Here is a 21,737-nt window from a genome sequence, read left to right on the forward strand (position 1 = left end):
CAATGTGCATGCAAATACAGACTGCTTTCCTTTTTTAAATAATTAATACTGGTTGGTGCACAAGAAAAACGCACGCAGGCCTCGCGCGCACACTGTTAAACACGCACACGTCTTTCCACGTGAAACAAGAGCGCCCTGAGCCATACTCGTTCGTGGGATGATATGGGCGAGTCCACAATCTCAAACTGGCAGGGGGGTGTCTGGAAATTAGTAAACCCCCTCATTAAGGCGACGTATTCCATTCTAATGAAATACATTCGTGCAGGAATTATAATACTTTTAAAACTAATTGTATATGAGAATGTCTGTAAATATTGGTGCGTTTTCTGGAATAAATTCGAACGACTAATACAGGAGTCCACCCTATGTTTTTGTTGCTCAGTGTAAGCGCCTAGCCCGGCTTGTCCCTCTTTTGTCCGGCAGCGACTGTAGGCCGTAGTAGTCATGGCTGGTTGAGGATAAATGTTAATTGTAAGTCTTTTTGACGTTGACTGTTTGCTTTATGAGGATTAATTAAAAATACGGAATAAATGTAACCGTTTTTTTTCTTTTTTGCTTTTAACACCTGAAGCCACATACAGCTTGCAGTCAAAGCCTGAGCTAGCTGGCTTACTAGCTATGCTAGCTAACCGGCTAACGTAGCTAAAGCTTAGCTAGCAAGGGGGGGTGGGAGCGCGCGTTCACGGAAAGAGTTCAACGCGGAGGGGGGGCGCGCGCAGGGGAGCTGGAGCGCGCATGCTGGCTGGCTGGCGGGCGTTCTGGGGGTGGGGGGGAGATGTTTCCATGTCGTGCGGGCGTGTAGCGTGTGTGCAGCTGCGTTCGCGTCGCATCATGACCGGGACAAGGCTGCTGGTGCTAGCCCGTTAGCGGCACATCTGTAAGTGATCACGGGAGGCAGGGAGGGAAACGGGGGAAGGAAGGAAGGAAGGAGGGAGGGGGATCCATTCAGTACTCATCCAGTACCCATCACCAGCTTGATAATACGGTTGATCGTGGTCCCGTTTTCGTTCCAGAACTTCCCCTCGTCTATAGGGAATAATGTGTCCCCCTGGTAAACCCAGACCCTCTGGCTGATCAGTATTGTGTGCAGCGATCTTAGGTGTCCCGTACGTTGTAGTCCTATCCTGCGGTTCCTCGGACGTGAGGACATCCGTCACTTCCTCCTTTTTCCCCTTTTTTCTTTCTTTTTTTTTTTTTTTTTGTACGTGAACGGTGACATGGCTGTTCGCCGCCTATCATTTTAATGGCTGCCGAATCGGGGAGACTGCAGGCGGGACAAGGTCAAGGGAAGCGTGGCAAAGGTAGGCAAACGGCCATATGCGAATCTCTGTGCCCGAGCGGAGTCTCCAACTCAAATCTGCCCCTTTTCCCACCCTTGTGTGTACACTGACTGGCCCCGTATACCCCCCCATGGGCTCCCTGTCTCTGTCTCTTTCTTTCTCTCTTTCTTTCTGTCTCTCAATGGGAAGCTGCTTGTATGTCAGCGTGTCTGTTCAATGGTCTCTACCTCCGTCCACTCATACCATCTCCACTCGAGTCTCTTCCGCCTTCAGCCCTCTCTCTCTCACCGGGCTTAAATATTGGGGCATGAGCACGCAGGTGTGGTGTGGAACCCGGTTTGCATTTGCTTCCCTGCATTTGTAAAACGTCCTCCGTCTACTATGAGGCGTAGTGATGCTTTCAGTGTCTCAAACTTGAGTGCAGAGTGGCAATGGAAGTGCTGTTTACACCCGGATTCAGACTGGAGCGAACATGCACACATGCTATAAAGTTCATAGCAAATTCTAATAAGCAAAACAAGTAAACCCACAAAGCTGCAATATTCTCACAGGCCCATAAATCAATAAATGTTTCAATTTTTTTTATATCTTCTCCCCATCTTTGCTTGTGTTTTAGGTTCCCAGATGAAAAGCCCAGAGAAAAAAAAGAGGAAGTCCAGCACTCAGGTGAAATAACTTTCTAGAAACCTTTCCTTACAGACATTGATGGACATATGTTGCAGTGTGCACTAGGACAGAGTCTGTGCTTCGATCCTGAGCTCAGAATTTTGTCTATATGGAGTCTTGCATGTTTTACTTACTACCTAGATAAAGAGAGATGTGGATCGGCTAATATAAATTGCCCCTGGATGATTGTGTGTGCGTGCATGCATGATGCATCAAGTGTTCTCAGTATAGGCTCCAGACATATCTGACCAAGACAAATAGTCCCTGACCAGGATAAAACGATTACTGAAGAGTAAATTTTTCGATTTCGATTCAGTGCATTATAACCAATACAAGAAATGTGGTCATGATTGTTTATTATGCAGAATAATAATCATTTCAAATTCAGATTTAAAGTCACAGCTTTGTGTTTATTTGGGCATTTCATATTTTCATTTTTTTCTCTTGCATGCAGGGGGCGAACTTCTCCCACCTCTCTGAGTTTGCACCTCCTCCAACTCCTATGGTAGACCATCTTGTGGCCTCAAACCCATTTGACGATGACTTTGGCCAACCATCACGTCCCGCTGGAGCTGGGGGTCCGGGAAGCACACCTTTTATGCCAAGCCCAGGGGCTGGTGGGGGAGGTGGGGGCTATGGAGGACCAGGTAGAATGGGAGGGGGCATGACCTACATGGGTGGCCCTGGAGGACCAGGTGGTGGACAGCCTGGACGCAGACCCCCTTTTGGACCCCCACCACCTAACACAGGACCACATCACCCAATTGGATTTGGAGGAATGCCTGGATTTGGAGCTGGAGGAGGAGGAGGTAGTGGTGGAGGTGGCTTTCCTCCAGGTGGACCCTCACAATTTAACATGCCACCTAACTTTAGCCCTCCTATGCACCCGGGGCAAGGTTTTAACCCTATACTGTCACCTAGTGGAATGGGTGGTGGTCCTGGAGGTGGCGGTCCTCCTCACCCACGCTTTGGGATGCAGCAGCCTCAGCATGGACAGGGTGGACATCCTTTCAATAGTCCTCCAATGCCTGTAGGCCCTCGTGGTCCTCCCCATGGCCCGATGAATCCAATGGGTGGCATGCCAACTGGAATGAATATGATGGGTGGAATGGGGGGTGGAATGGGTGGAGGTAATATGGTAGGTGGCCACACAGGGTTGCCTCCCCAGGGACCATTTCCTCCCTCACAAGATGGCCCTTATCCTGGGCCAGGCACTCCTGGTAGTGAAGAAGGCAAAAACTTTGTCGGTGGACCAAGCGGTGGTCCACAAGGTCCACCTCAACAGCCGCCAAACCTCAATCCCTCTGGTCCTCCATCTAACAATGCCACACCAGGTCCATCCCCAGCTTCTGGACCCCAACAGGCTGGAGGAGGGTTTCCTGGTCACCCTGATGTTCAGCAATCAACACCCAACACCCCTGGGCAACCTTCATCTGTACCTCCTCCACCCAATCCTAATTCCTCACCTACAGGTCCACTAAACGGTCCACAACCTCAGCAAGTACCACCAAATCAGCACACTCCGGTAAATTCTGCCAGCGGCCCTGCTCCGAACACTCCGTCCAGTCAGCAACAACCGACGCCACCCAACTCCAACCCAGGCTCTGCCCCATACAATCAACAGAACAGTGCTCCTGGTGGTGGACCTATGGCAAACCAGCCATCCAATCCCAATCAGAACAACCTAAACAACACAGGTGCCAGTAACCCTAATCCTCCATCTAACTCAGCCTCCACACCTAACACACAGTCTCCGCTTCCCACCGGCCAAGCTCCACCTTCAGTTGGTCCAGGCTCAGGACCACCTAAGCTAGGAAGTGGGATGGTGTTCCATTGTGGCTTCTGCTTGTTAGAAGTACACGATGACCAGGAGGCCATTCTTTGTGAGGCATCGTGTCAGCGCTGGTTTCACAGAGACTGCACGGGCCTGACCGAACCTGCATACGGCCTTTTGACCAGAGAGAGTGCTGCAGTATGGGCTTGCGATTTCTGCCTCAAGACCAAGGAGATTCAGGCGGTATATGTACGCCAGAGCCTGGGGCAGCTGGTGGCTGCCAATGAAGGCTAAGCGACCGGGATTGGATGGGAGAAAAGGAAATGGCGAAAGAAGCTCAAACAAATGGCGTGGAACTGATCATTTTATGGCTTTCAGCCAACGTTACAGAGGCAGAAGGACAGAGTAAGAAATGTCGAGAAAACCAATGGATTGAGCATGACTGTAAAATGTGGTCTCTGTACTTTCTGTGTTGAGTGCTCTTGCAAACCACACAAGCACTTTTTAGGGCTTATGTTTCTTGACGGTTGGAGCATGTCCCCCAAGAACACCATGACAACCAGTAATGAGTCAGCCATTTCATGTGACCGGTACGATTTGACTCGCGTTTACGGAAAATATTTCTCTTATTGCTTAAATTGGACGCATGGTTATAAAAGAATTTTGTCATATTTTGAAAGTAATTAAATAATATCCAGCAGAGTTTCCATTCAGAGTCAAATTTCCCTCTAAAAGCAGCTTGTCTACCAGCAAAGCACTGACAACAACTCACTACCTCACAGATCGAAACAGTTGTACACATGCTTTGGCACAAATCGACTAAATCTAGAGCGAGATCTCCACACACCACCGCCTCTAGTCCATGGTTTCCATTTCAGTGTCCAAAAGAAATTCCTTTACCTTTTGAGAGAAATGGTGTATACACATGTATATAATGAATATTAGTCACGGTTTTTCAGTTGCTTTGGGAAAAGTGATGTAAACTGAAAGATCTCTGACCTTTTAATGACTCAGTTGCCAAGTTTTTGTCTTAATATTCATTAATTCACCATTTTCTTTTTCTTTTTTATATTTAAAACTGAACACTGAGTGGTCATTGTGGATGGTTGGCTACCTAGGGATTAGTGCTACATAACCATATCAGATGTGTATAGTTTTTGGATTGCATGTGAACCCAAATGCAGTAATTTGTCTGCTGTTTGTAATGTATTATTTCTTTCTAGGCCTCAGTGAGGGGTGTGAAGTAGACCAAATAACAATGAAATCGTATATCAGCTCGTTTCTGTTGCTGATAAAGATGGGGGTTTTTTTGTTTCCACATTTCTGTCTGGATTTCTGTCCTTTTTCTTAGCAATTATCCTTTTTTTTTTTTTTTGTACTGATGTCTAGTGTGCTTACTCTAGTGCCCTCTGTTGTCCAGGATTGTGCAGTAACATTTGAGGTGGGCAAAAGTTAAGGTAATGTTATGAAAGGAAAACGTATTTGTATTTTTACTTGCCATTTTTTTTGTAGACTATTGTTGCATTAAATTTGGGTTTGACTACCCTGTAAACCAAGTCATGAATTTAATGTGACGTCATATTTATTTATTATTTTTCTCTCTTTTGAATGCATGGTTTGTTTCATTCTTTTACATTGCTTTTAGCACCATTTTATTCCACTTCCAAATGATATAAAAGTCACATCATATCAGAGAGAACAATATTTGAATTATGGTTGCTGCTGCAGTGTGTGATGAATAGCACAGGTTTTTTTTTTTATCACGTTTAAGGATTTTAGAAATATTCCCAATTTTAGGATAAGTATGTCTTGCTTTAATACAATTCCACTTTTTTTTTATTGCCCGTTATGACGGTATCTCACATTTATTTTTTCATTTATTTGATTACTAGTGTATTTAATAATGTATAATCATGAGTTTTATTCTGAAGACATTAGTGCTTAGGCATATTTAATGTTTAAATATCTGATATGAAAGTTATTTTTTGTGGTGAGCATTTTCAAGGCCACAATGTGGATTTTTTTGTTTATACGTTGAATTAACTTTTGAGTTTGTCTCCTAGGATTTGGAATGCAAAAAAAAGAAGCTATAAAGTTAAAATGCATGATGATATGGTATGAGGAAGAAACCTTGAGAGGAACCAGATTTAAAAGGGAATTCGACCTCATTGTCAACACCAAATGTCCATTCATTATAGTTCCATCATTCCAATTAGTTCCAATTACAGTCCAAATCCATCCTCATAGTTCTTGAGTTGCTCAGTAACTTCATGGATCTTTAGGCTGTTTGAAGTAGATGCACTTTGTAGGTTTACGGTATCTATCAGTCGTTGAATTGCAAGCTGTCGTTTTACATTATTTATCAGTGATAAGGGACCACCAGGTGAGCAGCGACGATCCAAAACAGAAAGACAGGCCACTGATATTCGAGTAGGAAGTGGTAATTGAGAACTATCTCGCACAAAGGGGACTTTCATACAGTGACAACAAAACAAGACTTTTAAACAGGACGTTAGCGAGGCATGTGACTGTTCTTGCAGCCCACATATCATTTCCTATTTCTCCACCAGGTGCATAATTCATATTTTGAAAATCTAATTCAATATAGTTTACTGATCTGGAATCAGGTGCACTCATTACTTTTGTGCAAAACAAAACACTACTTTCTCTTTAAAAACTATATTTCAATCCTGATCCTGCTAGGTAGGGGTTCAAATTTCACCTGGGTCTCTCGTGTCCTAATTGTCCTCTATTATTTGTAACAGAGTCACTTGTTATGCAAGAGAATGAATTTGAATGACATAAAGCAAGATGTTGGCTGATGTCGAATGGGTTTGTCAGGTTTTACTCCTATACTGATTGATACAGTGAAAGTATGTGCTCAGGCTTGATTTATGCATGAACAGAATTCCAGGCTGCTTTTCAAGAGGCTATTACGCATATATATGAAGATCTTCCACCCCAACCCGTGTAAAGCATTTCTTCATGGAGCTGGCTTTGTGCACAGGGGTATTGTTAAGCTGGAACAGGACTGGGTCTCCTAGTGTAGATGAAGTTCAGTGTGCTTCCAACTAACTAACTTGTATGCTTGTAAACAACACCGAGGAACTTTGACTCCACAGGAGCATTGTGATGCTGGAAAAGGTCTGGGTCCTGTAGGTCAAGTGAGGGGAAAATTTCATGCTACAACATCCAAAGGCATCTGATATCATTGTTTACCTCCAAAAAACTAATTTTAGTGATGACAAACTTCAGAAATGTATGTACAAATTGGATTTCTTTCCCCCTAAGGTTTCTAACTTGTTGCTGATATCGTTTGTAATTAAAAAAGGTGTTAATTTTAAAACCAAAATGATTGCACTAGTTGAAGTATAACAATCATGAGTGATAAATACAAGTCACACTTCTTTACTCTTCTGCAAAATATTGAATATTGTTTTATTATTATTGGGTATTATAAAACACTGAACCACTATGGTCCGGTTGATGCCGTCTGTAGTGATGGAGTCTGTCTGAGAAGCTCAAAAATAAACTTTTTCTAGTGTATTTTCTGGGTTTTCACACCACTCACTGTAGCTCAGAGCAAGTTATCCGAGTATTACATCCTACTTAAGGCAGAAATATTCGTATTAGATTGACGGGCGCTTCCGACCAATAGCGTGCTCCGGAGGGCGGGCCCTAGGACATCTCTGACGAATCGGAGACAGCATGAGACGGGGCGAGGAGTGGGTTCGTGACGCCGCCGCAACAGGTTGTTGAGAGGTTTTATTATCACTACTACCATCATCATCCTCATCATCCTCATTATTACTATTATTAGTTGACTGCGATCTGTCGATCATTCTTCTAGAAGCAGAAGCTCCATGCCGAGGAGGTGAACCTGCTTCTGATCGCTGATCAGTGGAAGACCTGGACAGCTTGGTTTGATCCGGTAGGAAAGCAGGACTCTGCTATTTACTCTGTGCGGCTTGTCGCGTCTTTACACTGCGTTACACACACCTACACACACTTACACACACACACACACATACACACACACACACACCGACAGTCACTCCATACGGTTTGGTTTGGTTTGGTTTGTGGTTTTGGTGTTGGATGGTGTAAGAAGTGGAGATGAGATGAGAAATCACCTGTTGCTTCCAGACTGCTTTGTTCCTGCTCGGTTTCTGTGGTACGATACTTCTATCGATATCTTTCTGTGCCGATACTGAAACCATGAGCCAATACCGATACCGGGACTAAATCTGGACGTACAAATTCGATTTTTTTCCTCCCTAAGTTTTCTAACTTTTTGCTGATCATATCATTGTAATGAAAAAACGTGTTAAATTTAAAACCAAAAGTATTAACACTTTCACTACTGTGAGTATTTAACGATCATCAGTGACGAACTCACACTTTTTTTTTACTCTTCTTTCAAGTTTCCTTTTTAAATTGTCTTTTTTTTTATTATCCACTAAAAACATTCAAATATAAATCTATAGTGATTGTTTTATATATAAATTATTTTACAAAGAGATAAAAATCAAGTTTCAGTCTCAGTCCATGTTACAGCATCACTGCAATCATTTGCTTTTTATGATTATTTATTCATTTTTTCACCCCTTTCTTTCTTTCTTTCTTTCTTTCTTTCTTTCTTTCTTGTTTGTATTGTTTTCCTTTCCTTATTTTTCTTCTTGTTTTTCTTTCTTTTTTGCTTGTGTTCCTTTTATTATGTATCTCTGTTTATGTCTTCAACTTCTTTCTTTCTTTCTTTCTTTCTTTCTTTCTTTCTTTCTTTCTTTCTTGTGTTTGTTTACTTGGTATTGTTTAATGTATATTAACTCTCTCTATTCCAGACATTTTTGGTGCTTAAATAGGGAATTGGAGTCATACTATCTACTAGAAATCTATCTGGTTTACATATTTCTTTTAAACATATAAAGTCATAGCCTACACAGTTATTTTTAAAGATGGACAGATCCACTGCAGGACATGGCCCCTGTGCTGTAATGTTTAGAATTAGAAGATGAATAAGAAGGCTGAGAGTAATGAAGCATAAAACCAGCATGTATCAGATACAGTGACTAAAACCAGGTTACATTTACACCGAGTGCAATAAGACACTTTCGGTCGGTTTAATGACTTGGAAAAGATTTCGTCCAACTGCTTGCCTCTCTTACGTACCACACAATGCCTGATCTGATTAGCCAGTCCCACTGACACACTAAAGCGCACGTGTACGATGTATATCCGTGTACACGTTGCTCATTCTGCACAGTAATCCAGAAAGCTCTGACAGAGATACAGTCAAATGAAATATTTTTTAAAGTGAAGTGGGACAACTGCATCAAAGCTAAAAGCTGGTTAAAAAACAATCTGGTTTATAAAATATATGCTCTTGTTGGTTTAAATACAATGTGTAAGAAAGGAGAAGTGTCTGGTTAAGCGGTGTGATGAGTCGGCAGTGTGTAAAGACAGAACCATGAAGGATCCGTGGAGATGAATTTAGAGTATAATATAAAGTCATTTTATTTGTATAGCACTTTTAACAATGGACATTGCCTCAAAGCAGCTTTACAGATATAAAGCGGTAATAAAATAATGTATGTTTGCTCCTTGTTATTGTATGTTTGTAGCTAATGAGCGAGCCAGTGGTGGCTGTGGCAAGTAAAAACTCCCTGAGATGGCACAACCCTCAGGATCCAGACACAAAATGGAAATGGAATGATATTAATTCCAGTCCAAATCCATACTAAAATGTCTTGTGTTTGTTTAGCAATTTCATGGATTGTTTTTTTATATTATATTGCACCGTTCCCAAGCTCAAGAAAGCTTTAAAATCGAGAACATGTGACAAATGTATGTGGACATTTGCCCAGACCAGAAAAGCCAATGTATTGGCAAGCAATCAAATCTATACAATGAACACATAAAGATCATATAGTATAAAAACATGATAAACTGGACTGACGTACATATGATGTAATATTTGGAGAATACATTTTTGAGTTAAGATGACTCAAGATCACAAAGTGCCATGAAGCTGATAGTGGAACTGTAATGAATTGGATTTGGACTGGAATTAATATAAAAAATCTGCTACAATGGATCCGCAGTTTGCATGAACATTGAACGCTCATTGCTTAACAGCACACCTCAACAATGATAAAACTGTAATGAATAAATAAACATTTGGTGCCACCCAGATGAGGATGGGTTCCCTTTTGAGTCTGGTTCCTCTCAAGGTTTCTTACTCATGGGGTCTTAGAAGTTTTTCCTTGCCACCATCGATACCAGGGCTTAAACCCCCAACCTTTTGATCAGTAGCTCAGAGTAACTCCCCAAACTTATAAGGAAAAAAACTTACAGCCACTAAACTTATACCTTCCAACTTTGCTGCTTTCTGACCATTTTTATTATTAAAAGCACAATACAAATTTAAATGAATTTAATGGAATGATGAGGACAGGTTCCCTTTGATGTCTGGTTCCTCTCAAGGTTTTTTCCTCATATCATCTCAGGGTTCTTTTCCTCATTACTTTCACCATTGGCTTTAGAAAAGTTGATAAATTATCTATAAATATATATTCATATATATATATATATATATATATATATATATATATATATATATATATATATATATATATATTTATTTATTTCATTATTTATGTAAAGCTGCTTCGGGGCAATATTGTTAAAAAAATAAAATGCTACGCGAGTAAAATCAAATCTTATTTTATAGCTTTTAGACTTGAAACTTGTTTTAAATGTGTTTCTTGAGTAACTCTTGTGGAGCATCAAATCGAAAAAGCTGAGTTTCAGCAGCCTGTTATTGTGTTGACCGATACTCACAACCTGCTGGGGTGGTATGATTAAAATGTGGAGTGTGTGTGTGTGTGTGTGTGTGAGAGTGTGTGAGAGTGTGAGAGAGACTGACTGACAGAGCGCATGCCAATATTGCTGCAACAAATAAGAGTCAAACTATTTTCTGGATAATTGACAAATTGAGTGGTTATTTCCTGTTGCAGTAAAAATCGAAGTCAATAATAAGTAAAAAATGTGTAGATGGTCTAAGCTCTAATTTATTAGCCATTAGCAGATAAATTTTTTAGTATTTACAAATCACTCATCCACCATTTTTTATTTTTTTTATTCATGCTTTCGACATACAGTACAATTGTAATGTAGGTGAATATTTTGCAATTGTTGTATAAGTGTTCCTCAAAAAGGTTCACAGGTTAGGAATCGTTCTAGAAATGAATGTCATGGCAGTATGGGCCAATCAAAATGATCATGTTGTTTACAGCAAGAAACAGAAAGCGGTTTCTGTTGGTTTCTGTTGGGTTAGTCTCCGCTCAAAGGAGAATGAATAATTAAAGACGTCCTACAATCTGTTAAAGATACGAGTGCTGGATCTGACCGGTGAGACCAGTGGTCTTATGTATGGGCTTTTCCATGTTTTCTCACAAACAGCTTACAATTATCTCATTACTACAAGCTAGAAATTACGGCCATGTAGACGCTAAGAAGCGTATAATTTTCGTTCCACACTGAGGTGGTGTTTTCAGTCAACGGAAACGCTCTCCAAACTGGGTACATTTTGGCGTTTTCGCGTCACACTGTGAAAACGAAGCTTTCTGAAACACGTTTTGAGTCTTTGCTGTGACGTTTAAAATAGCCGGAAAGTAAATAAAACTTTTCGCTCATTCGGAGCTCATTCGCAGCACAGGGACGTAAGCCTTTTTATTTTAGTGTGGACGAGCAACTTTTGGGAAATGGTTGAAAACGAAAGTGTGGACGCGGAGTGTTTTTGGACGAAGACGCTGTTTTCAAATTGTTCCGGTTTAGTGTGGACGTGGCATATGGGGTTGAGGACCTAGGAGGGGGAGTTTCATGGTGCTGGATTTGAACTAACCATCATCCGAGCAGAGCTTATATCTATACCTTATCCACTGAGCTACTGTACCACTGTACCATTTCCCAAAAAGCAGGAATTTGTAAACCTTACTCTTCACAAGTACATTAGCATTTCTACAGTTTTCTAACATAAGTGGGAATTGAACCCAGGACCTTCTGTGACATGATGACCACTCCAATATGGAACTAGACTTATTGTACACCTATTTTTATTAAACACCTGAGCTCGATGTATTATTCAATGCTGAGGGATTCAACTCCAAAATGAACCAGATGGTTTTCTTTATGTTTGTAGTCCCATATTTATATTTCATTACCCTGAAATAGTATTTACATGCAAATAGTAGTGGCTTTGACACATTATAGGGGGATATCAACACGCAAATACACTATCATAAATAAATGAGTAGGATTTGAATATCTTTCTTTCGGATTCCATTTTCAAGTAATTGAAAATCAATGATGGGTTTGTTTTGTAAGATATTAAGACTCTTGACAATCTATAATGAAAATTGTCAAAATTAAACAACGCTGCAATTCAAAAGCAGAGCTTTAACCTAACTTGTGGTAGTTGGGTTGCCAGTTTAGCCTCTGTAGAATCCTGCGTTTTCTGCTAAAGAGTAGTTTAAGTCAAGTCAGGTTTATTTCTATTGCGCTTTTCACAACAGACATCGTCTCAAAGCAGCTTTACAGAATTTAACAGTTGAGGTGTATGGTGTGCATTTATCTCAGATGAGCAGCCATGGTGACTGTGGCAAGGACAAACTCTCTTAGATGTTATGAGGAAGAAACCTTGAGAGAACCTAGATTCAAAAGGGGATCCTCATTTGGGTGATATAAGGGAATGGAAGATCTTGAGTAGCCTGCTATAGAGCTTTATAACCCTGTTGAACGCCCCTGGGATGAACTAGAAGGTTGACTGCACCCCAGGCCTCCTCATCTCACCTACATTAGTACTAACACACTTGTGCCTGAATGAGCACAAATCTCCATAAACACTACAAAATCTAGTGGAACATCTTCCCAGAAGAATGGTGGTTACTATAACAACAAATGGTGACTAAATGTGGAATTAGATGTACAAAAAGCACATATCAATCACCCATCCTTATTTGGGTGACATCAAGAGTATGATTATAAATCTTTAAACAATACAGAACACTGGAGAGTGAGAGTTTAGAGGAACTGTACACATATTTGGGGGAGTTTGTTGTATTTGACATACCGTAACTTCAGTCCAGCGCTCACTGTCCATCAGGGTCAAACCTTTGCCAGGAAGCCGAAGTGTTTCTTTACACCAAACTTTCGAGATTTCATGGAAATCTTTCAGCTCTAGTGTGCTAGTGTGTTACCGTATGAGCTCTTAAAATGATGAATTCTTAGGTGAGGTGTGAAGCTGCCACCTGGTAGTTGATGATGAATAATCTACTGTATTATGCAGTCTACTGAACATATTGTTCGATTTGCAGATGTGTTGATTTCAGAGCATTCTATTGAACATGGCTTAAGATGGCGTATTGTTACACCTCAAAAATATTCGGCTTAAAGGCTTAAAAATCAGAACCAAATTATAAAAAAGGAAAAAACATGGTGTTAAAAGGACAACAGGAAAAAAATAAAAAATGTGTGTGTGTGTGTGTGTGTGTGTGTGTGTGTGTGTTAAGGTAATCCTGTTTGGTCACATTCTTTGTGACAATGATGCATCGGTTTCAGTAGCAGGCGAGGTGAAATCAGATTAAAGTCCCCGCTCCGGATGATTCGGTCATTTTTAGCGAGGAAGTAAAAAACTAAACAGGTTAAACATGAACAAAAGTTTACAAAGCGTCGTATGAACCCTGGGATGGGGAACTAGAGACGCTTTCTCATACACACCGAAGGTTTCCGTACGGAAATCAAATCGCAAATTCATCTGCCGTAATGATGAACTCGAATGTAACTAGACATTTCGTGTCTTGGTGAAAAGGGAAAATGATGTCTTGTGCTTGCTGAGACGACCCTGTGCGCTCACATGGAGCTGAGAGTCTATAGTGAGAATGTGTGGAATTCTGACTATGTGCAAATTACAATGGCTGATCAGCGGTGGGCCTCACTGAGGTGCTGCGTGTTACAGTGTAACCCAGCCCCTTCATTCCAGACGGTTATTTATTGATAGCTCAGAGGGTACTGATTGATTTGAAAAATCCCGGAGGGAATGTTTGAGGTCTGTAGCTGCTGGTAGTTTTTACATTGGAGTGTGTGTGTGTGTGTGTGTGTGTGTGTTCTGTTAACTGTCTAAGACAGCATACAAAACCAGCTTGACGACATGAATAATGTCTACCAGATGAGCTGCTAATACACAAGAAGTGGCATCAAAAAGTTTCAAGATTGTTGACAAGAAAGTTCTTTATTTATGTAGTATTTACACACTATCCATACAGCCATACAGCGCTCCCAGTGTTCCTGCTGTTTCTGGAATGTGTCCTGGAAGTCTTCTTTTCAAAGCATGCTGAGCACCTTCTACGATTTTTGAGAATGGTGTTGAAAAACGGCGACCCTCATCTTCGGAAAGAGGGCGACGTCCGCAGGAGCCAAATCTGGCTAGAATGAGCCATGTGGATGTGAGATATTGTTTCCAGCAAAAAAACTCACATGTGACGAGAGTTCGGTAACCGGGTGCATTGTCGGCGTGGAGAATCAATTTTTCCACGTGCCACATATGAAAATGCGGACGTGGTAACGCACGTGGTCAGCACTAGTTGCACAGCCCTCGATGTACACAGGATGATGGCTTTTAGCACACTGACTTATGAAGGTCAGCGCTCCGTTTAAATGTGTGCGTGGAGCCCTAGTGCTGCCATTTGTAGTGGGGAAGTGGTGGTTAAAATATACGACTTTTGCTTTAAAAGTTTAAATCCCAGCACCGCCAATCTGTGCTTTCCGCCAACGTTAAAATACTACTGATATCCAAAGATGCCAAGCATTCAAAAATGAGCAAGGTCCTTATCCTTATCAGGTGGTCAGATAAATGTAGGTCTCTCAGGATTAGGGCATTTTTTAAATGCCATTCATGTAAAATCTTCTGCATGAAATATGCACATTGGGTGTGGTAGTTCAGTGGGTAAAACGCTGGACTTCCAGTCAGAAGATCATGAATTTAAATCCCGGTGCTACTTCTGGACCCTTGAACCAGGCCCTTATCCCTCAACTACTCAGGTGTATAAAGCATTTCTGGATAAGGCGTATGGCACATTTAACTGTTCACCCGTATTTGGTCCTTCTTGATTTTTGTTACCACGAAGTTGTTTCTATGGAACAAAACCGGTAAAAGACCGAAACACACATGAATTGGACAGTAAATAACTAAAAGAATGTTCTATAGAGAGATGAGTCTAAATTTGACATTCATGACACGAACAAGAGAACTTATATAAGATGGAGAACAGGAGAGAAGATGTTAGCAGACTGCCTCACCCCCCACAGTCAAACATGGTGGTGGAAGCTTAACGGTTTGGGGTTGTTTTGGAGCAGGGAAAGTTGAAGACTTGTTCACAATGCAAATCTGTTTGCACTGCAGCTCATTGGAATCGACTTCACCATAGAACAGGACAATGAGCCGAAGCTTACAGAGTGATCTCTATCATGGAACGACCTGCCCAGTCACCGAGACCTTAATCCTCTTGAACTGCGCTGGGATGAACTGGTACACAAGGAAAGAATTTTCTAACTAGTAAAGAACATCATTTCAAGTTCTACAAGTTTTACAAGAGGCACGGCAAAGTATTTCAGCTGAGTGTTTGGAGAAACAAACTGTCTGGATGCTGATTGTATGAAAAGCTGCTTTTCATGCTAAGGGACGATTTTGCAGTGAAAATAAAGTTAGTATATTTATATGTTTGTTTGTTCAAAATAAATCTTAAATCTTACATGAAATAAATGTAAATGGCACGCGTCGCTTAAAAAACATCAAATACTAGGCGTTTCCAAACCCTGAAACATTTGTTTGCTAGTGCCAGACAGATGATGCCATTTCAATTGTAACATTTATTCTCTAGATTCAGTATAGACAAAAGTTTGTGGACACCTGACCATAAGATTAACATGTGCGTTTTGTTTTTTTTACATTTAGTCACAATTTGTTGTTATAGTAACCACCATTCTTTTGGGAAGATGTTCCACTAGATTTTGTAGTGTGCTTATGGAGATTTCTGCTCATTCAGGCAAAAGGGTGTTAGTATAGTCAAGTACTAATGTAGGTGAGATAAGGAGGCCGGGGGTGCAGTCAACCTTCTAGTTCATCCCAGGGGTGTTCAACAGGGTTATAAAGCTCTAAAGCAGGCCACTCAAGATCTTCCATTCCCTTATATCACCCAAATGAGGATCCTCTTTTGAATCTGGGTTCTCTCAAGGTTTCTTCCTCATAACATCTAAGGGAGTTTGTCCTTGCCAACGTTGCCATGGCTGCTCATCAGGGGTAAATACACATCGTTCACCTTAACTGTTAAATTCTGTAAAGCTGCTTCGAGACTGTCTGTTTTGAAAAGCGCAAAAGAAATAAACTTGACTTGACTATCCATTTAAAGCAAATCTTCATGAACATTGATCTTAAGGCACTGGAAAAGGTTTGGGTCTCCTAGTTCAAGTGAATCAAAAACTTCATTCTACCACATTCAAAGACATTGTTTACTATTGTGTGAAGGACCACATATACCTGGAAAAGTCAGGTGTACAAAGAAGGGAAGTGTTATGTAAATCGGTGCCGGTGGATTGACGTCAGAACGCTGCCACGGCCCTGCAGTTTAGAGCTGCAAATACACACCACTAAATGTAGGCTCTTTGTAAATAGACTTCGCTTCAGTTACATTCTTATATCATGGAAGATGATAATTGTATCTCAGCTGCTGTATGAACTACAGCTATACAATATGGACTAAGTAGAATATTCAAGTTATATCAGTATATTCTGTAAATTCTGTTTTATTATACGACATAAAATTATCTCCAATTTAGTGTTTTATAAGAGCAAACAGTCGTATATTTTAAGGGTTTATTGTTAGTTGTGAAACATTTCAGAGACCATTTTCTATTCGTATTTACGTGCGATAAACAGTTGTATGTGCAAAAACAGTTGCACTAACACTGGAGACTCCTTCCATAAATTCACAATTAATGTCTCAAAAAATGCAATTATACATCTTTTTATTTTTGGTTTATTTATTATTAAGCTTAGATTATGTGGTGCGTTTGCTGTACAATTCCCTGGGATAAACTGTTACCATGGAAATAACATATTCGAACGGGCACATCACAAATTTACAGCAAATAAATTTGATCTGAGTTCACTCATTGTACATGTAATGTGGTCAGGGCTGTGAATTTCCCATTTATTACAGAATACTACATAAGTATCATCAGGTCAGGTGTCCACAAAACTTCTCCATAACTGAGGCCGATGCAATTTGCATCTTATACAATTCACCCCTTTCTTTCTTTCGGCTTCTCCCATTAGGGGATACAGCGGATCATCCGCATGTTTGATTTGGCACATGTTTTTAAGCTGGATGCCCTTCCTAATGCAACCCTCCCCATTTATCTGGGCTTGGGACCGGCACTAAGAGTGCACCGTGCTTGACAAACAGATTAGCAAGGAAAAATCGATCTATATTTAAAGTAACTAAAATAAATGAGTAAAAGTATAACTCATTGATTAATAATTATATATAAATAAATGTTTTACCGACCCAAATATAAACGATGCATTGCGATACAAATGCAAATAAACACACTTTTTTAAATCGATGCGAATCGGTGAATCTTACCATCTCTATATAGTGACTTTTGGCCATATAGACTTTTTTTTATTATGTACTTTCAATACAGTATTACTGAATAAATAGTTGTCAGGTTAGCATTTGGCCAAATAATTAAGCTACTGGGTCCTTGATTTTGTACAGAATAATATAAAGAGGATACAATTAATTAAGTATTTTGGTACAGTACCTCTATGATGTGGGAGGAATGAAAAAAGCCCAGCAGTTTTTTTTTTTTTTTGCACCCATGTCAAATGTGTCATGGGTTCCTAATTGAGAGCTGCTCCAAGCCTGTAAAGCTTCATGGTTCAATGCTTTTTATATTAATGCAGAATTATGCAGAGAGTATACGTTGTCTTATGTGCAATGAAGAAGTGTGGGGTGAGCTGTCAATTTTTTTAAAGTTCAGGAGTAGGTGGGTGAGGGGGAGGTAATGGACTGCATCCTGACAGCCTGATATATGAAGCTGTTTGGAAGTCTTGTGGAGTGAGCCTGGAGGCTCTGGTACCTTCTCCCCTGAAGGCAAACGGCTAAGGTAGAGGTTTGATGGGTGTGAACTATCAGCAGCGATGCTAATGGCTCGGCTAGTGAGGCGGGTCTGGGTCTTGCTGGCTGCATTTACGATGCATTGCAGAGTCTTTTGACAGGAGGCAGTGCAGACTCCGTACCACACAGTGACACAGCCGGTAAGGATAAAAGGAGCACGTGATGGGAGGTGGGACTCGTACTTTCCTCAGATTGCGGAGGAAATAGAGGCATGACTGAGCTTTCTTGGCCAGTGATGTGGTGTTTGTTATGCAGGAGAGGTCCCTAATGATATGCACTCTCTCACAGCACTTGATTCTGCTCACCTTCTGATGGTTAGTGAGGGGTGCTGTGGAGGTCCTCTTTTGAAGTGGATGACAATTACTTTGGTTTTCCCAACGTTGAGAAAGAGATTATTACACCATTGGATCAGTCAGCTCACCTTGCTCCTGTAGTTGGCCTCATTGGTGTTGGTGATGAGGCCCACTACAGTCGTGTCATCTACAAACTTGGTGATGTGGTTGGTGCTGTAACTGTGTACACATCATGCATCAACAGGGTGAAGAGCAGCGGGCTGAGCACACACCCTTGCTGTGCCCCTGTGCTTAGCATGATGGTCTTAGATGTCTCTCTGATAAGAAGTCCAGCAGCCAGTTACAGAGAGGAGAGTTGAGTCCCAGGAGTCTCAGTTTGTTTACTAGCTGCTCAGGTATGATTGTGTTGTATGCTGTACTAAAATTCAAGAACAGACAAGCCTGCAGTGTCACCGGCTCAAAGGCTGTCTCTCAAGCCCTCAGAAGCCTGGTACATTTCCTTTCAGCCATGGTTTCTGGTTAGCCCAAATAGTAATGTTTCTTCTGTGTGTGACATCATCAGTGCACTTTGAGAGGTAAGCAGTAACAGCCTCAGTATATTCCTCTATGTCTATGTGGTCATTGTAAATTGCTGCTTTTTTAAAGATATCCCAGTCTGTTGTGTCAAAACAGTCTTTAAGAGCGAACTGCGCCCCCCCTGGCCACACACGCACCTCCTTCTTGGTTGATCTGGGGGAGGGGGAAGGCTTTGTATGCTTCTATGCTGTTTGTTATTGCCAAGACCAGTGTATTATTGCCCCTTGTGGGAAAGTCTATGTGCTGATTAAGTTTTGATAGAAAAGACTTTAAATCGTCGTGATTAAAGTCCCCAGCATTGATAAGAACCTTAACCCAGTCGCCATAAAGATGAAAACTCAGCATTCTTTTACCTCACGCTGCGCAGATCTTAAGTTTTATGTGGTCCATTTTATTATCCAGTGATCTTATATTTGCTTGAATCAAGGATGGGATCGTGGGTCTGTGTGGGCTAGCTGTTAGTCTGAAAGCTGTAATTGAGAACATGCATGCAACTCTACAATATTTACAGATCACCTTTGGCATCATTGCATCTTGTTATTATTGTCTGCCACTGCAAACAGTTATACTTATTATTTTTATACCTTGCTTTCACAGTGAGCCACAATGAATTCCATCTCAGCAGACAGAAAGCCTCCAGTGGACTATGGTGTCCAGATCCGCTTCATCAAAGACCTGGATGATATGGGTGGAGGTTATGGAGAGAGGAGTCGGGGCGTTGGAGGATTGGGAGCTGCTGGTGGCAGTGGGTCTTCCCCATCCCCATCTAAGTATGGGGTTGCAGTGAGGGTTCAGGGCATTTCTGGACATCCCTACGTGGTACTCAAGGATGGAGAAAAGGGCGACTCGTATGGAGTACAGCTAAAGACCCAGCCTCAGACACAGACTCCAATTCTAGGACTTTCGTCCCCATATAACAGCCTTCCTCCAAGACTACGTGATGGTCCTCAGAATTCTAAAGAACCCTACAGCTCAGTTCGGTCACCAAATTCTCCAGAGGAAGACCCTGTTGAATTTGGGAGCCCTTTGAAGAGGCCACCTGGTGATGGGCAAGCAGGAAGTCAAGGAGATGGGGAAAGAGGGACTACAGAAATTCCTGGACCTGCTTCTTTATCCGTTCTTCCTCCATTTTTCGTGCCTCCTACTTTATCCAAAGACTCTGAGAAGAAAGACCATGATGAGCTGAATGAAGCTGGTCTCAAGCCAGTGCGGCAGAATGGAATTGGTGGACCAGTGAAAAGAGGAATTCAGTATACTGCTACAGAATCTTCAATACCTGATAATGTTGAGGATGAGCCAGCCGAAGCCGTCGACACAAAATCTTTAACACCCATTAATAAACTGATCAGTAAATTTAACAGCAGTTCCACTGCCACCATGCCAAGCCGCGTCAGAGGCCGAACTCGAGCTCGAGCAAGTCTGCAGTTTGATGAGCGAAAGCGCTCTCACAGCCTGGACGCCCGCAAGGAAAAGGAAGAAGAGCCTCCTCTATCACCGACCATCAACCCCTATGCTTCTACAGTAACCCCCACCCCAACCTCCAGTCTTACTTCACCCAAACGTACAAACTGCAGCAGTCTTGGCCAGAGCACTCCTTCTGTCGAAAAGGTGCCTGCTGTTCCTGCCTCAAAGGCACCTACTGTTAACCAAACTCCGAGGATATTTGTTAGCAAGGAAGCGCCACCTGCTATAGCAAAGCAACAGGTAAGCAATTTTGTCGTTTGTAAAAGGAATTATGAAGCATTCTGTGCTAATATTGTCACATGCTATGACTTATTCATTGGATCAGTGGACCACAACAACTTCCTCTTCCTTCAGGGGACATTGGACTAGAGCTGTTCCTCCACCACTGATAAACAAATAGAGCTGATATAAATTTTAATTCCAGAGATTTAAAGGCTTGAATATGATTGCAAAAAAAATCCCAGAGATTGCATGTGTTTGTTTGAGAGTCTGGGACATGTGCTGGAGAGTCTGGGACATGTGCTGGAGAGTCTTGGACGTGTGTTTATTTGAGAGTCTTAAACATGTGTTTGAGAATCTGGAACGTGTTTGTTTGAGAGTGTGGGATGTTTGTTTGAGAGTCTGGGGCATGTGTTTGTTTGAGAGTGTGGGATGTTTGTTTGTTTGAGAGTCTGGGGCGTGTGTTTGTTTGAGAGTCTGGGGCGTGTGTTTGTTTGAGAGTCTGGGAGGTGTGTTTGTTTGAGAGTCTGGGACGTATGTTTGAGAGTGTGGGATGTTTGTTTGTTTGAGAGTCTGGGAAATGTGTTTGAGAGTCTGGGATGTTTGTTTGTTTAAGAGTCTGGGAAATGTGTTTGAGAGTCTGGGATGTGTGTTTGTTTGAGAGACTGGGGCGTGTGTTTGTTTGAGAGTCTGGGATGTGTGTTTGTTTGAGAGTCTGGGACGTATGTTTGTTTGAGAGTCTTGGAAGTGTGTTTGAGAGTGTGGGATGTTTGTTTGTTTGAGAGTCTGGGAAATGTGTTTGAGAGTCTGGGACCTATGTTTGTTTGAGAGTCTGGGACGTATGTTTGTTTGAGGGTCTTGGACGTGTGTTTGTTTGAGAGTCTTGGACGTGTGTTTGAAAGTGTGGGATGTTTGTTTGTTTGAGAGTCTGGGAAATGTGTTTGAGAAACTGGGGCGTGTGTTTGAGAGTCTGGGATGTTTGTTTGTTTGAGAGTCTGGGGCGTGTGTTTGTTTGAGAGTCTGGGGCGTGTGTTTGTTTGAGAGTCTGGGATGTGTTCGTTTGAGAGTCTGGGACGTATGTTTGAGAGTGTGGGATGTTTGTTTGTTTGAGAGTCTGGGAAATGTGTTTGAGAGTCTGGGATGTTTGTTTGTTTGAGAGTCTGGGGCGTGTGTTTGTTTGAGAATCTGGGGTGTGTGTTTGGTTGAGAGTCTGGAACGTGTGTTTGTT

At 41.6% G+C, this 21,737-nt stretch overlaps 2 protein-coding genes across 8 annotated transcripts in view; both read left to right on the plus strand.

Annotated features, from left to right (window-relative positions):
• The first annotated feature begins 161 nt into the window (after positions 1–161).
• Positions 162–5,276, plus strand: pygo2 (pygopus homolog 2 (Drosophila)). Of its 3 annotated transcripts, XM_046844358.1 has the most exons (4): positions 163–877; positions 1,014–1,301; positions 1,897–1,946; positions 2,401–5,276. In XM_046844358.1, exons 2-4 carry the CDS (start codon positions 1,244–1,246, stop codon positions 4,012–4,014), a joined length of 1,722 nt encoding a protein of 573 aa, XP_046700314.1. In that variant the 5' UTR covers positions 163–877; positions 1,014–1,243; the 3' UTR covers positions 4,015–5,276. The 3 variants fall into 3 exon arrangements, with proteins under 3 accessions (XP_046700315.1, XP_046700314.1, XP_046700313.1); XM_046844359.1 differs by lacking the exon at positions 1,014–1,301 and having other exon boundaries at positions 162–471; XM_046844357.1 differs by having other exon boundaries at positions 163–1,301.
• Positions 5,277–7,403: 2,127 nt separating this feature from the next.
• cgnb (cingulin b) overlaps positions 7,404–21,737 on the plus strand; it is a 37,264-nt gene continuing 22,930 nt past the window's right edge. For 3 of the 5 annotated variants that reach the window (XM_046844127.1, XM_046844128.1, XM_046844126.1), the window contains exons 1-2: positions 7,478–7,651; positions 19,424–20,530. In XM_046844127.1, the coding sequence (XP_046700083.1) occupies positions 19,433–20,530 (1,098 nt within the window). In that variant the 5' untranslated portion in view covers positions 7,478–7,651; positions 19,424–19,432. The other 2 variants (XM_046844124.1, XM_046844125.1) reach the window with 2 other exon arrangements.

The sequence above is a fragment of the Silurus meridionalis genome, chromosome 29 (assembly GCF_014805685.1).
Source record: "Silurus meridionalis isolate SWU-2019-XX chromosome 29, ASM1480568v1, whole genome shotgun sequence".
Classification (NCBI taxonomy): domain Eukaryota; kingdom Metazoa; phylum Chordata; class Actinopteri; order Siluriformes; family Siluridae; genus Silurus; species Silurus meridionalis.

Coding starts and splice junctions, on each gene's coding strand:
- pygo2 (XM_046844357.1), top strand. CDS start 1,244: ATGGCTGCCGAATCGGGGAGACTGCAGGCGGGACAAGGTCAAGGGAAG. Junction 1,302..1,896: donor TCAAGGGAAGCGTGGCAAAG/GTAGGCAAACGG, acceptor CTTGTGTTTTAG/GTTCCCAGATGAAAAGCCCA. Junction 1,947..2,400: donor AGAGGAAGTCCAGCACTCAG/GTGAAATAACTT, acceptor TCTTGCATGCAG/GGGGCGAACTTCTCCCACCT.